The 15,232-nt window shown below is 41.1% G+C and overlaps 1 protein-coding gene across 3 annotated transcripts in view; it reads right to left on the bottom strand.

Moving 5' to 3' along the window:
* JARID2 (jumonji and AT-rich interaction domain containing 2) overlaps positions 1 to 15,232 on the bottom strand; it is a 183,164-nt gene that overhangs the window by 43,128 nt on the left and 124,804 nt on the right. For all 3 annotated transcript variants that reach the window (XR_005594478.1, XM_039525970.1, XM_039525971.1), the window contains exons 5-6: positions 8,477 to 8,706; positions 135 to 1,152 (exon numbers count right to left, since the gene is read on the bottom strand). Coding sequence is in view for 2 of the 3 variants with exons in the window: in XM_039525970.1 (XP_039381904.1) it covers positions 135 to 1,152; positions 8,477 to 8,706 (1,248 nt within the window). In the remaining variant the exon portion in view is untranslated. The remainder of the gene's footprint in view (positions 1 to 134; positions 1,153 to 8,476; positions 8,707 to 15,232) is intronic.

Consider the following 15,232-nt stretch of genomic DNA (forward strand, 5'->3'; position numbering starts at 1 on the left):
AATAAACAGAGGAAAATCCAGCGTCCTGCCGTTTCACAGGGATTCAATTAATCACAAAATCAAATGAAGCACAAAATTTACTGCACAATGCTTATAAACTGAAGCAAAAGGCCTGCAGGAGCCACAGCCCTTACCGATGAGTGGGAGCTCATCCATGGTAATGCCCTGAGATTTGAGGTGCTTCTTGATGCAGGCCAGCCGCTGCACGTTGGGTCCCCAGCGCCTGCTGAGCTTGTGTATGTGCTGAATCTGTGTCACAAACCGCATTTCATCATTCAGCTTGCACTCAGGTCTCCAGTCTGCAGGAGGAATCACCCTACACATCCCATACTTCTCTACCTGAGCTCGGACTGACTCAATGTATATCAACGGGTCATGGAACTCCTTCGCGGAGGGCCGAAGGATGGGAATCTCATCCATCATTGCCCACCCAGACTTGCTACTACCCTTTTCGTGCTTTCCTGTTGAGTCATGTGGCTTGTGCAAGGACTCAGTTTGAGAGGTAGAATGATTTTCACAGGAGGCATTTTCAGTTTTACTGTGTGCTTGTTTCCCTGGCGTATTCTTTCCAGCAGTGGCTCTTTTCGGCCTATTTCTTTCCAGAATCTTCTCTGGCACTTCCTTTTTCACATGTCCATTCAGCAAGGGCTTTTCCACAGCTGCCTTTTTGCTTGCAGCGTCTGTCAAGCTGACCGCCCCTTTCATTTTCTTGGTGGGTGACTGTATTTTGTCTATATGATTCGTCTCTTCCAGCCTCCTCTTAGAATTGCGCAGCCCCTCCCTCAACTGTCTCCCCACCTCCTTAGTACATGCCTTTTGGTTCAACTTGCCATTGACCTTGACACCATTAACAGCGATATTGTTAGACTTGGACGCTCCAAGGGATAGCACCTGTTTGCGGGTTTTTGCATTGCTACTTTCTGTTTTCCCTGAGATTGTATGGTGAACAGGTGAACTGGGTTTGTGGTGATTTAGTTTGGTTTCCTTGACCAGTTCTTTCTTGGCTTTGGTGTATGTGACGGTTCCCTTTGTCACTGTTGCAGTGTACTTCACAGTTTTGGATGGTGAAGGTCTGACTTCTCTCATCTTTTTGGCACTGGCTGCATTTGCACCTGGAGATGACATTCGAGTGATTCCGTTGACCTTAGAAACCTGGAAAGCCGGAAGTATTGTAGAGGAAGCAGAAGGAATAAAAGAGAAAACAAAAAGTAAATTAATAAAAGACTATTTGAATGGAGACACCCACAGAAAACCAAATCATGCAAACCTGACTCCTAATGAGGCTGCAGGATATGGCCCCTTAGGGCAATCTGCATTTTCACAGGTTTCACCCAGAGAAGAGTAGGATCTGGACACTTTTTAAAACAAAACCAGGACTGAAAACAAAAAGTCAAGCCTGCTCTCAGAGTATGAGGCAGGTACCTCTGCCTTAAGGAGAGGGTCACCTGACTCATGCATCTCTAGTTAAGAACACTACTCCATTCCATTACCTACTGTAAAGTCCTTGATAGCATCATGAGGACGGATGCTTGAGTCTGTAACTAAAAAGAACTAGCCACTCTCCTGTACCTACTATAACTAGTGAGATGGACATGGCTGGTTAACATCAACGGAAGGTGCACAGAACACCCACCCACTCCCCTCCTTTACTGACCTGAAATTGATAAATCTACAAATCTGAAATTTATATTCAAAACACAAACATCTGTTTGTCTATATCTCTGAAATACTATGTACCCAACAGATCACGATGGCCATGAAGGATCCAGTCTATCATGTATACTGAGTTTTGGGAGGCACTCTATTAAAATTGTTAATACGGAATAGAAGTTTGTACAGTAGTTCTGATACTTGTTTAAGTTTTATATCTGGGCAGTTTTACTTCTATACAGTATATTTTATTGCATCATATTATCCAACTCAAGTGCTTTAAGTTATGCATCTAAACCCAGTTAGGAAACTAAAAGTAACAGCCTAACCATCAGAAGTGCGGAGCACGGACAGCGATCATTGGCTTCCAAGGGAACTTCTGAAAACCAGGTCACTTCTATTTAAGCAAGTTAATTTAGGAAGCCAAGTTTAAACACTGCAGCCTTAAATTCTTATCAGCTGGGCATCAGCAGTTTATGAGAATGCAAAAAAACCCTCAGATATCCAAAGCCCGGACCTTCTATATACGTACCGACAATGGATGCTCATACTGTATAACCCCGCTTAACCCGAACTCAGTTAATGTCTTGCACCTCTATAAATGTCCTTCCAAGGATTTCAAAACCATTTTAAAATAATTAAACTTCATAATCCCTCTGCAGTAAAGACAAGTATTATTACCCCCATTTTATAGGGTGGCCAGATGTCCCAATTTTATAGGGACAGTTCTGATATTTGGGGCTGTGTCTTATATAGATGCCTATTACCCCCCACCCTCTGTCCTGATTTTTCATACTTGCTGTTTGGTCAGCCTACCATTTTATTACTGGATATACTGAGACACAGAAACGGTTAAATGACCTGCTGAGGTCACACAGTGAAATCAGCAGAATGGTAAGGAGAACCTAGGAGTTCTGACTTCCATTCCGCTGCTCTAGCCTCTACAAGACAAGCCCTCCCTCTTAGTTATGCCCCCTGGACTGTACTGTATATATACACACTCTCTCCACACAGTTTCGCCGTTGTTTCTCCAGAGTCTGGAGCTGGAATGGTGCCCTTTTAAAACCAGCCAGCATTCTCCTCTTCACATGGCTCCAGCCGTTAGAGAAACCAAAGCCCAGCTTCTTCTGAGGAGAACCTGTTTACCGGATGGTTTCAGATTTCCCTGTGAGCGTTTTAGATAAATGGAACAGGAGTACTTGTGGCACCTTAGAGACTAACAAATTTATTTCAGCCATTTCGTGGGCTACAGCTCACTTCTTTGGAGGCATAGAATGGAACACACAGACAGGAGATATTTATACATACAGAGAACATGAAAAGGTGGAAGTATGCATACCAACTGGAAGAGTCTAACAAAGTAAACCAACCCAAACTTCTGACACCCACAGTTCAAACTGAACTGGGCTAAAATCTCCAAGTTCAGTTCCTTTTTTTATTTATGTATTTCCACAATTGATTAGATTCTTCCTGTTGGTATGGCTACTTCCACCTTTTCATGTTGTCTATATGTCTGTATATCTCCTGTCAGTGTGTTCCATTCTATGCATCCGAAGAAGTGGACTGTAGCCCACGAAAGCTCATGCTGAAATAAATTTGTTAGTCTCTAAGGCGCCACAAGTACTCCTGTTCTTTTTGCGGATACAGACTAACATGGCTGCTACTCTGAAACCTTAGATAAATGGGGGTTTATAGTGTACATAAAACTTAACCATTTACAACTAAAAATCCATTCGCAAGCCTGCCCCGTGACCTGGGAAGTGCTGAATGCGAGACCTGGGTAAGATCCTTTTTGGTTTCTCACTCCCTGGAGCAGCTGTGGCCTGGAAGAGCTGTGGAGGTGGCCCCTGACGGTCAGGATGTGCCTTGAGCATCCCCTTCTGGCTTTTTTACATAGTAGTGGCTCTAAAGGAAATCCCAGGCAATCATTTAGGAGGGTAGCTGTGACACATGGCCTCAGAAAAACAGATGGAGGGAGAACGGAGGGATCCTGACAACTTTGATAAGACACCTAAAACATTCCCCTTTCCAAAGGCAAAAAAAGCATTGAACTCCTTTACGAGTTTTAGGCCAGAATTAAAACTGCCAAGATATAAACCCCTGGAAAATTGCATTTACTATGAAAACTGCAACTTACTGTAACCAGTTAGTGCCATTACAATGCCTCGGCATAGCAAGAAGATAGATCTCTCAGAGCCAGTTTTAAAGCTGAAGGGGTTCATCTGACTAATGCTATCTAACCTTCCACCCTACATTATGAGGGCAACATTTTAAATCCCGGTTCACCCTAAAAAGTTATTTCAAAGAGGGTTCGGTCTGCTTTCAATATTATACCTGTATTAGTGTCTTCTACATTTGAAGATACATTTATCTTCTAGATTCCCCAGCAGTAAGCCAACCCTATAAGGCTAAAGAGAACTTCCTCCGAACTGTTGTCTTTTTAGATTAGCTACAGCTTTACAGTTTTGAGATGCTTCATTTACTCTTCTTGTCCTCCCTCCCAAGAAGCCAACAGCTATATCCCATACATAGAAAGAGCATGCACCTGGCGTATTTACATACAGAAATATTTATGGACCAGAACAGACCATGCTTCAAACTGTATTAGGCTGCAATAAGCCTCTTCAACAGGATAGAAATGGAACAAAGAACGTGGTCATAGCCATCAACAGAGTGTTTGGTAGATGCAGGATTTCTCATTGGCAAATGTGAAATTCTGTCTGTCTAGCACCCACCTACGCTTCCTTTGCCTGTATTTGTCTCTCAGGATCCAACAGATAATTGGTACCAAAGAAAACAAAATAATTGTGGTAGGCATTTTCTTACCTTTCTACAGTTGATATGTCTCCCCCCAATAACCGCCAAACCAAACATACACACACTGAGAGTCAGCCTAATAAATTGACCGCACTCCCAGCTGCTCAGGTTCACCATATGGGGTCTAGTGACACAGCTCCATCCCGCGGCAGTGCTTACACTGAGCACATAAGAAAGAAGTCAATTTAATTCAGGTAGTAACAAAGTGTTTGACAATAGCCTTCATCACCCGTTAAAGTTTTGTGCTAACAGTGAAACCAGGCATACCAATACACTTGTCTAGTTTTCAGCTTTTAGTTGATTATATTGGTCTTCACACCACTCTTGTTCATGGTACCGACCAAAGTACTCTCCTACCACATGAAATTTTGTTAGCTCTTTTAATGTTAAACTGTATGAGGCAATCACACAGTCTTGCAGCAGTATCTTTTGGTCTTCACAGAGGAGCCATCAATGGATGCAGAATCCTTCAGGATTCCATAGTGCAGTGGTTCTCAAACTGGGGGTCAGGACCCCCTGAGAGGGTCATGAGGTTATTACATGGGGTGTTGCAAGCTGTCAGCCTCCACCCCAAACCCCACTTTGCCTCCAGTATTTATAATGGTGTTAAATATATAAAAAGTGTTTTTAATTTAAGGGGGGGGGGCACACTCAGAGGCTTGCTATGTGAAAGGGGTCACCAGGACAAAAGTTTGAGAACCACTGCCATAGCATCTCTCCTCACTTTTTAAAAAAAATATTATTAAAGAGTTTAAGTATTCCTTCAAGACTGTTTGTTAGATTTGCATTGGTTTACACATGCCTCTACACAGCACCTAGGATCAATCCTCAATCTCTCTCTCTCACGCGCATACGCACACACACACACGCGCGCGCGCACACACACACCCCGAAAATAGCTTATTAGAAAAAATATATAATTGTAATTGAGTCCCATAAGATGTCAAGCTTTCTCATTTGCTTATTCATTCATTTGCATTGGTACATAGTTGGGAGCTTTGCAGAGCTAAATTATCCTATTAGACCAACAGAGGGCCCTATTGAACTAGATTTCCTCTCCCCACAATCCCTTTGGAGTTGGGGGGCGAGGGGGTTGGGGGAAGACAGCAAGGCAGGGAGAGTGCAATTGACAAGAGCAACTGAACACCAGAGAGAGAGAGAGAGAGAAAGAGAAACATCTGTGGGTCTATGATGCTCTCTACCTTTGTTTCCTATAGGACAACTAACCCCCTCATCATCCCCTGCCGTCCCCACCAGCAAAAGCATGCTGAAAATAGAATGGTCCTGCAGCTGGCACTCTAATGAAACAACTCTCCTCTTTTTGGAAAACACTAAAAAATTAAACAAAAATTCATCAGAAGCAGAAATTTAATGCTGTCCCCACTAACTGGCAAGGTTAATGTTTTGCAACCAGTTAAATCACTGTATATGAGTAACCAACCCCTTTACAATAGCTCAGCTAGTAACAGTCAAGTTATCAACAAATTAATAAAAACAGGGAGCCAGTTTTTTTTTTTCTAGTATTGGGTTGTGGATGAAAATTTAAGGTTTTTTACTGATTTAATTTTAAGCTTACAAAAACTGTCTCAACTTTGAGCCCCTTCTATTTTCTTGAGTTTTAAGATGATCGCTGTAGTTGAGGCAGATTACTTTATGTTTGCATAGCACTATGAACAGCAAAGGAATATATAAGGATCATTTTTAGCATTTGTGTCTTCCTTATTGTAGCATGACAGAGTCTAATATTGTGAATACACACAACTGCCCAATTTAAATTAAACAAAAAAAAAAATCTTGAATCCTGGAGGAAGTTACTTCACATATATCCCCTAAATAGCATAGGCTAGATAGAAAAAAGTGAAATACAAATCTGCTGTTTGGCAATCTCAGAATCAGAGTTATTTTCCCCAGTAACAACAGTGTACTTTAGGAATAGCTGACACTGTTGTTAATTTAGTTTTATACTGCAACTTTAAAGTATTTCACAGTTACATGTGCCAAAATCCCTATTAGAGGAAGGCAGAAAGAAAGAAAGAATTTCCTGGTCAGAATCCTATAGTGCTCAAACTCTGTACTATACAAATCTGATTTTAGCTATGATTATTGTGGTTCAAAAACAAATGCTATTCATATATTACAAAAGATTTACTATAACCACAAAATATTAACTAAATGTTTGTAATGTACAAAGATTACATGTCAGTATGTATCTAGTTTGTACTGCTATTATCCAGTTTTGATAAGTATTCAAGTGTTCATTCAGAGCAAGTAAGATCAAAGCTTAAAAACATATTCAAAATTGAAATATATATCTTATGCAGCACATTTAGAGATCATCCCTTAGCTTTTCTTTTATTATTTATATATAGCATTAGATATGCATGGTGCTATGCAAAAAAAATAAAGACTAGCCTGCCCCAAAGAAATTTTTACATTAATTTAGCTTATAATAAGAGGATATGACAGCACAGGAGACAGGTTTTGGGGGGGGGGGGGAGGGGAGAAGGTGGTACGAGTGGCAGAGCAAGACGACGAGGGTGAACACAAAATGACCATACAGTTTGTTTGCAGCCTAGCTCAAGCATCTTAAAGGTTACAACGGCACGCTTCGTTTTAATACATATAAACACTATAGCTTACGCCTTGAAGCGGTGAGCTTTGAAAAGGGACTTAGGTGGAGAGAGGAGTACAGGGAGGTTATAGATAGCCACATGGAAGAAGGCAAAGGACAGAAAGGGGCATTCAGTCAAGAAGCATGTGATGGGGAGGAACAGGAGCAGAGGTAGAAGGGGCGTATATTGTGGAGAGCCTTGAAAGCAAGGCTTGAGGAACTTGAATTTGGTTCAGGAGGCAGAAGGGAACCGGTGGGGGCATTTTAAGAGGGACTGAAAGATATTCGTAGCATTGCACTAAGTAGGTATTTTCTTGGCACTGAATACAGTGTTTTTGCCTTCTGCTATTTTCAATATCTAATGGCCCAACCCTAGCAGGTGCCCATCCAAGGCCTGGAGGGCCATGCAAAATCCAGATTGTAGCTCTACAGGAGGCCAGCTATCCAGAGGGAAAGCCTATATGCTCCAACGAACAAACATCATCTCTGAAAGGGCATGTTACAGAACCATCCATTAAGAAAAGAGAAACTAAGCCATAAGAGCAGCAAATTCCCCCTTCTGCACTCCTCTCAACCCATGCACCACCTTCAACAAGCCTCAGGCTGGATTAAATTAGTGTACGGCAACCAGTGGAAGGATTTAAAAGGGCACTGACATGGGTTTTTAAATCATTTAAGAAACATTACTTGAAAACTGTTATTTTAGAAGCTCCTGCCCCAACTGCCAAAAAACAGATGGAGACACTTCCTCTTTGAACGCCAGTCAGTAGCAAGCCACAACCACCAGGCCATTGGTCCTTTAAAACTTCTCCAGCAGAGTGAAAGTCGACAAATCTGCTGCCCTATAAAGACCTTGGTGGTATTGCCACTGAGAGCGGGGACAGTTTGGACTGTCATATTAGGATGCTGGTAATGGGAAGATAATTTTCCAAGAGCTCCAAGTAGTGTCTCAGACTCTTGAGTTCCTATTGGCCAAGTACAATACAACAAACAGTGATAATACAAGCTTCCCTACAATGCCAACTCTCAAACGTAACCTAAAAGGATCACCTGTAGAAAAAAAGGTCATTCTCTGTGTTCAGTCAACCCTGGCAATATCAGCAGAGAGGCCAACAAAGGTGCCAGTTTTCATAAAAAACTAAATGTGAATACCCTACGTACACCCGCGTGTGATGTGAAGCTGCAGTAATAATGTGTATTGTATTGCAATGAGGGTCTGTCCATTTACGTAATGTTTTTTTTTCTCTCTCTCTCACTTCTCTCAAAGTCAACTCCCTGTTTTTCTTCATACCACACGTTAAAGATTTCAAAGTTACCTCAGTGGGGGCTGGTGTACTGGGGTTAGCACTTTATGAGCACGTGAATCGCATGTGCCCAAATGAGAGTACAACACATTACCTGTTTCCTTAAGTCCTGAGCCGATCTATGAAGAGGGTGGTGGTTGTTAGCAGTGAGCCCTTTCGTTGAGGAGCCAGTATTTGTAGTAGGATGGTGATTAGCAGCAGCCTGGTCTTTTCGGCTCTCAGCCCTGTGTTCACTGTTCCTCTCCTTCCCCGATGGGGTCTCTTTGCTTTTGTGTTTATGGGTAGTTTCTTTCTCCTTCGTTGACTTGCTGGACCCATTGAAGACTGGTAGGTGAGAAGGGAAAGGAGTGTAGAAATAGGGGTTGGGTGTGAGGAAAAAAAAGAAAATATATTTGAAACCAGCTTCTTCATTTAAAAAGCTTAAAAAAAAAACCTTTAAGCTGCTGTCAGCATTAGATGTTTAGCAGGTGCCTCGTTATATATAAATCAAAATAAAGACAAATAAAAAACTAGAGGGACTACCAGGTTACATTTTGTGTACCTATAAAAACAGATTTCCTGAAAACAGCCAGGACCTTAAATTATCAAAAACAGACAGAATTTAACATTTAAATTAACATTCACCAGGTATATTCCTGTTTTCATTGTCTGAACAAATACAGACCAGCAAATTTCATGTTTGTTTATAGTTAGGGTGACCAGACATCCTGTTTTTAAAGAGACAGTCCCATATTTAAGCACTCCTGCAGGTGTCCTGACTTTTTCTTAAAAATGGGCAAATTGTCCCGTATTTTCCGTCCCTCTCCCCACCCCCCAATCAGTAATGGCAGGTCCTGCTGCTGGCCAGAATCCTGCTCACCAGCCACCTGCCCACCAGCAGTGAGTTGGGGTGTCCAGTGACCAACAAAGGGGGTGGGTGCTAAGCTCCCAGGGCAGGGGCTTAGCACCCTCTTCTCACATATACAGACACTCGCCTTGCATCCCGATGCCAGGGAGCACAAGGCTGCTCCCTCCCCTGTTGCGCCACTTCTCTGGCTGGGCTCACTGAAGCCATGTAGTCAGGTTCCCTGGGCCCTGGCGCACAATGCATCCTTAGTAGGATTGCCAGTTTTGGTTAGATGTATTCCTGGAGGTTTCATCCCATGACATAATCTTTAATTCCTGGAGACTTTAGGGCAATCCTGGAGAGTTGGCAACCCTAATTCTTAGGGTTTTACCCCTTCCTGCCTGTTCTGGGTTATGTCGGTGGCCAGCAGCATCCTGGAGGTGTTAGCTGCCTTTCCTTAGTGTGTGGGCAGGAAGTGACTAGCTGCCTTTTTTTTTTGTTTGTTTTTGGGGGGAAGAGAATGAGTTTTGGCAAGACACAGGCCAGGTCATTCGCCCCCACAGCTGGAAGCAGCTCCTGTCCCTTCGCTCCCGCAGAGGGCAGAAAGGCTGCTACTGGCCACATTCTGGTGTGAACCCTGGCAGAAATCGCGCCGGGGGGGGGGGGGGGGGACGGGCGGATATGACCCTGCTGTCAGCCACACACCCCTGCCCCTTGAGTGTGGGGCAGGGGTGTGTGTGGGGGAATGTCACCATTCCCGTGTGACCCTGATAGCCTTAAAGATAAGAAGGTAAATAAAAAGGGACTCAGTCAATTAGATGTTAATTTGAACGTCTGTACTGCATAGTTCTGGTTGATTGCCGTAGAACTCGCTTGTATACGAGTAATTTTACCAGGTGTCCAATATTCAGCATAGAGAAACATGGTCACCCTATTTATAGTCAGTTTCTAATCAGTTTTCTGGAGTTACACTGTTGGGATTACAAACACTATAGGAGAATGGTGTTGCTTTAAAAAGAATTGTTTCCACTGGAATTTTTAAAAATTATGGAAGTGTTTCTTTGGAGAATATTCTAGTACTCAAACAACAAAAAAGGCTGTTGACCCAAACTGACTCAACAATTTCCCTTTAAGGTGTTTTCTTAGAGCAAACGTGCTGCAAATAAAAAAGATTCCTTGATTAAGAAAGAAAAGGAACTAATGAGATGAGAAAATTAATTACTTTAACACAAAGATACTATTTAGAACATATTTTATAAGAGATTCTGGGCACACACCCCTAACTACTAGTGTTATCTGTTTGAAACACTTGCTTATGTGAATTAAATGAAATGCTTCTCCTAAAATGAAAGCTGCACTACTGCTTTTTCTCCTCAGTAAACATGACGCATGCTTGCTATGCTTTCCATTAGATCCAGGACGGGGATTTCAGATCCACCTACACACGTTCTCTATTACTTTAAACAACAAACAAAATCACACCCTTAGTGGACGGAATGATGTGCTTCTAGATCTAGATTGCCTCAATGCTGACTGCTTTCCCTCCCCCGCCCACAGCACATGTTCGATGTGTCACGAATGGAGTGGTTATTTGGATTATTTACCAGGTTGGGTTGTGGTGGTAACATTCAAGAAGATGAATGTAAAAGTTTGAGGTCAGCTGGGTAACTTCATTCTTACATCCTCTGCACCTCCCATTTCCTGGGGCACAGAGCAAGTGGAAACTACTGTTATACCAAAAAATATTGAAAGGATGATCTCAGGATTAACAGCATCAGACTGAGACGCATAAGATCTGAGATGAAATCCTGCTGCCACTGAAGTCACTGCAAGGTTTGTCACTGACTTTGATGGAGCCAAGATTTCACCCCTGGTTTCTATTCCCAGCTCTGCCACAAACTTCCTGTGTGACTTTGGGCAAGTCCCCTAGACTCTGTGCCTCAATCTCCCAATTTGTTAAACGGGGGTGATAATACATCCCTTTCTCTTAGGAGGTGTCAGGAGGATAAATGTATTCTTACTTGTAATGAGCTCTAAGATCAGACGGAAGGCACTATGAAAACGCTACATATTAACCAAAGAGGATTTTGCAAAAATACTGTGGGTTGTTTTTTTTTTTTTTAATAAGATGCATTACACACACAATGAATTTTTAACTCTGTTAAACATGTATTTCCTCACTGGATGCAAGTGCATTTTTACTCAGTGGGAACAAACTGGGTTTACTACATAAATGGTTCTGCACACACAGAACCATAAGTCAAAAGATAAGTTTTCTGTATCCCGTTGCCATTTTATATCTGCAAATTACTAAACAAAAAACATAGCCAAAAAGTCAAATTGTGCGCGCGCTCTCTCTCTCTCTCTCTCTCTCTCTATATATATATATATGAAAAGCATGAACAAGAGACAAAGTATATTTTGTACTCAACAGATCATTAATTTTAAGTGTCGTGGGAACCCTGCCAGTTTTACCCTTCTGAGTAATTATCTTTTGTCTTAATTTGTAAGATTCTTGAAAGCGGGAGAGGGAGAAGTAGGAGAGAGGAAAAATATATTCATTCTCACAGGAAAAGCTTAAGCCCTGAAAACATAATAGAAAAAAGAGAAAACTGGATGCAAAGCAGTCCTAGTCATACCGTCCCTAATTAAAACAATAATTGGTATCAGCCTCTTTAAAGATCACTATTAATTTCTTTGAACAACACTTAGAACTGGTATTGTGCCCATATATAAAACACTACTCTAATAATGAGTACAAGTAAATATACCTATTTGTATACAAACCTCTCAAAGTTAAATTAGGCTTTAATGCTTCAAAAAAAAAAAACACATTTACAGTAAACATAAAAATTCTCATTCTGATCTCACCAAGTGAAAGTGAGAAGTAAATCCATTCAAGTTAATGCAGTTACACCAGTGTGAATCAACATAAATGAAATGGGACTCCGGCCTGAAGTGCTGACAAAAGGTCATTTCTATGAAATTATAAAAGTATCACCATATGAGAAAAATAGTCAAAGGGGAAAATCATATTGTCAAAATGTCTTTGACTAGAAGAAAGCAACATGCACTTGCCTAAGAAAAAGAAAACTAATACTACTGAGATTAAATCTCATTTAAGACAAGCCAGCTACTAATTCCTGGTATCTGGCTGTCTGTTTAGAGAAAGTAGGAAGGTCACACCTTTATAGCTTATCTAAACAAAACTGAATATACATATTTATTCATTACAGTGATAGTGTCTGCCATCCCAGAAATACTCATCTGCCTGCTAGCTAAAGTTCTGCTTTTCTTATACACCTCTACCCTGAAATAACGTGACCCGATATAACATGAATTTGGATATAACGATAACATGGTAAAGCAGTGCTGGGGGGAGGGGGCCTGCACACTCTGGTGGATCAAAGCAAGTTCGATATAACACGGTTTCACCTATAATGTGGTAAGATTTTTTGGCTCCCGAGGACAGCATTATATCGGGGTAGAGGTGTAGCAGTTTTCTTACTAAGTGTACTCCCAACTGAAAGGATGGAAGAAAAAGGTTTCAGTCTTGAAGTTATTTTCTAAAAACACAATTAAAGGAAAAACCTTTTGGAGTCTTTAATTATTATGCTATTATAAGCAAGCAGGTCTGTTCTCCTAAAAGAGACTTTAGTTAAAAGGCAAGTAAGAGAGAGAACTATCCCCAAGCAATAATAAAAACCTCTATAGGCAAATTATTAATCAATGCATATAATTTCAAACAAGACGGTTCAGAACCATTTAATCTGATGGATCTGTGAACACCTATACTCAGAATACTGTTTCCCTAAAGCAGTTTGAGAAACATATGGAGTGCATGCAACTCCCTCCTCTAAGTCAGTGGTGATGACCAAATGTGCGAAGGAAACAGAACCCTTAACTCAAGCCTTGTCTATACTGGGGTTTTTAAGCCATTGGTATAGCTGCACCGGTGGAGAGCCTTAGGGTACATGATTTTCACAGGTGCAGCATGATTTGTACCAGCATGGCGTCCCCTGGTTCAGCTCTCGTGTTTGTATTCTGAGCATATGTAGTCACAGAAAGGTTCAGATACGATGACTTTCGGCTGTTGTGTTTGAAACCTGTCCCACTACAAACTGCACTGCACTGGTGTAAACTGTGTCCACACTTGAGGTTTGACTGGTACCACTACAATGGTGGCTGAAAACCCCATTACAGATAAGGCCTCGGTTCTTCTCATTACTGGAGATAAATTACAGTTGAGAAAAACTGCCGCTTACTGAGTTTTTAAAATTTACTGCACTTTTTGCAACACTTTTTCTAAGAAAAGTCCTTAAAAACTAACACACATACCCAAGTTTGCTACGCCACAGCCAGCCACCAGAGCTGCTTTGTACTGTATATGAAGATAGCTAAACTCAGTCTTATAAATATTTAAAACACTAACTAGTTAGGTTCAAGCTACAGCTGGCTCTGTGTATAGCGCTTTCCCTCACAAACACCACTGCTTGGGCTTATCCTACCCTATTTTTACACTTGAGATACTGTATGAATGTATTGAGATGATTGGTAGGAAACCTGTCTGTGGCAGATTATCCTATGCACTGGTGTTTTGAGGATAAGGCAAGGTACAGCAGAGCCTGTGCTGCATTAATAAAATGAATCTATACATTAATATAATTGTATTTAATAAATAATAATTATATATATAAAATCAGGAGGGGAAGAGGAGTAAAAAGGAGACGTTTTATTCTGGAGAGGAAAAGGGAACCTCAGCAATTTCCTGAACAGGAGCTAGATATTCAGATGCACACCTCATATCGTTACATACATCTCTCCCCAAACCCAATGATAATAAATATAAATTGACTGCCTGGTACTAATTCTGCATTATTATACAAAGATACCCCGCCTCGCAGAAATTCATTTTTAAGTCAGTGTGTCTGAAAACATTCATTTGGCTCCCAAATAGCCTTAAAGGACCAAACAATTTTAAAAGGTTTTTCCCTCTTGCATGAACTAGAGATTGTGGGATATTCACCCAAATCTGACTATTTTTAAAACATTTTCACACGTTTTCTTTAGGTGACATATCTTCAGAGTTGTACCGAGCATTTCTCACAAACTCACTTTCTGACCCCACAAATTCTTCTGTGTCGGTTTAAGGAGGTACTTACTACATCATCGGATGCTGAACTGAATAAAATAGGATGGCATTGTTGTACATGTACCTCAACCCTAGCTCAACTTTATCTAAACTGTAGGTGCACAATTCCATGGTAAGATTTCTTGCTGCATTCTACAGGTTAAAAGGCAGTTGTAGTGGATTATGCTGTAAGTTTCTTGCAGCCAATTATGTCATTTAAAACTATGTGTAAACAAGTATGTGGTGGGGGAGAGGGAGGAATGTTAATGATGTAAAACATTTTTGTTTTTCAAACCTTCAAAGCTAAAATGCAGAGTTTTGTCCTATTCTAGCACCTACCTCACTATTCAACTCACCTATCCATCATGACCAACAGATGTCAAAGTAGTGAGTCCATATAACATTAGCCCATGTGAGGTAACAAGTCTTTCATTCTTTTTCAGTTTCAGGCTCCCCTATTCCTTTCTTCAGGTCATGAAGCTTTTCGGTAGCTGAGATACAAGAGTCCCAAACTGTGCGGTCTAATTTGCATATTTAGATATGCAAATGACTGCAGAACTGGTAATTTTCATGTTACAAATATTTTTGCAGAAAAATTACATGTGCAAAAAATATGTTTATTGCAACAATTACTGGTTCTATGGTATTTCAACAAAAGGCTGCAAATTGCACAAATAAGTGACAACTCACTTTCTAGGCTAGCACCTTGCCTCTAAAATATTCTTGGTCTATACTGGGGAAAACAGATATGTTTCTATGGTTTTTTTCCCCTTGCCAAGACAAATCCAATGGGCTGTGATAGAAGTTGTACCTAGGGTGACCAGACAGCAAGTGTGAAAAATCAGGACGGGGGTGGGGAGTGGGTGGGGGTGAGAAATAGGCACCTATACAAG

The sequence above is a fragment of the Mauremys reevesii genome, linkage group 2 (assembly GCF_016161935.1).
Source record: "Mauremys reevesii isolate NIE-2019 linkage group 2, ASM1616193v1, whole genome shotgun sequence".
NCBI classification, from domain to species: domain Eukaryota; kingdom Metazoa; phylum Chordata; order Testudines; family Geoemydidae; genus Mauremys; species Mauremys reevesii.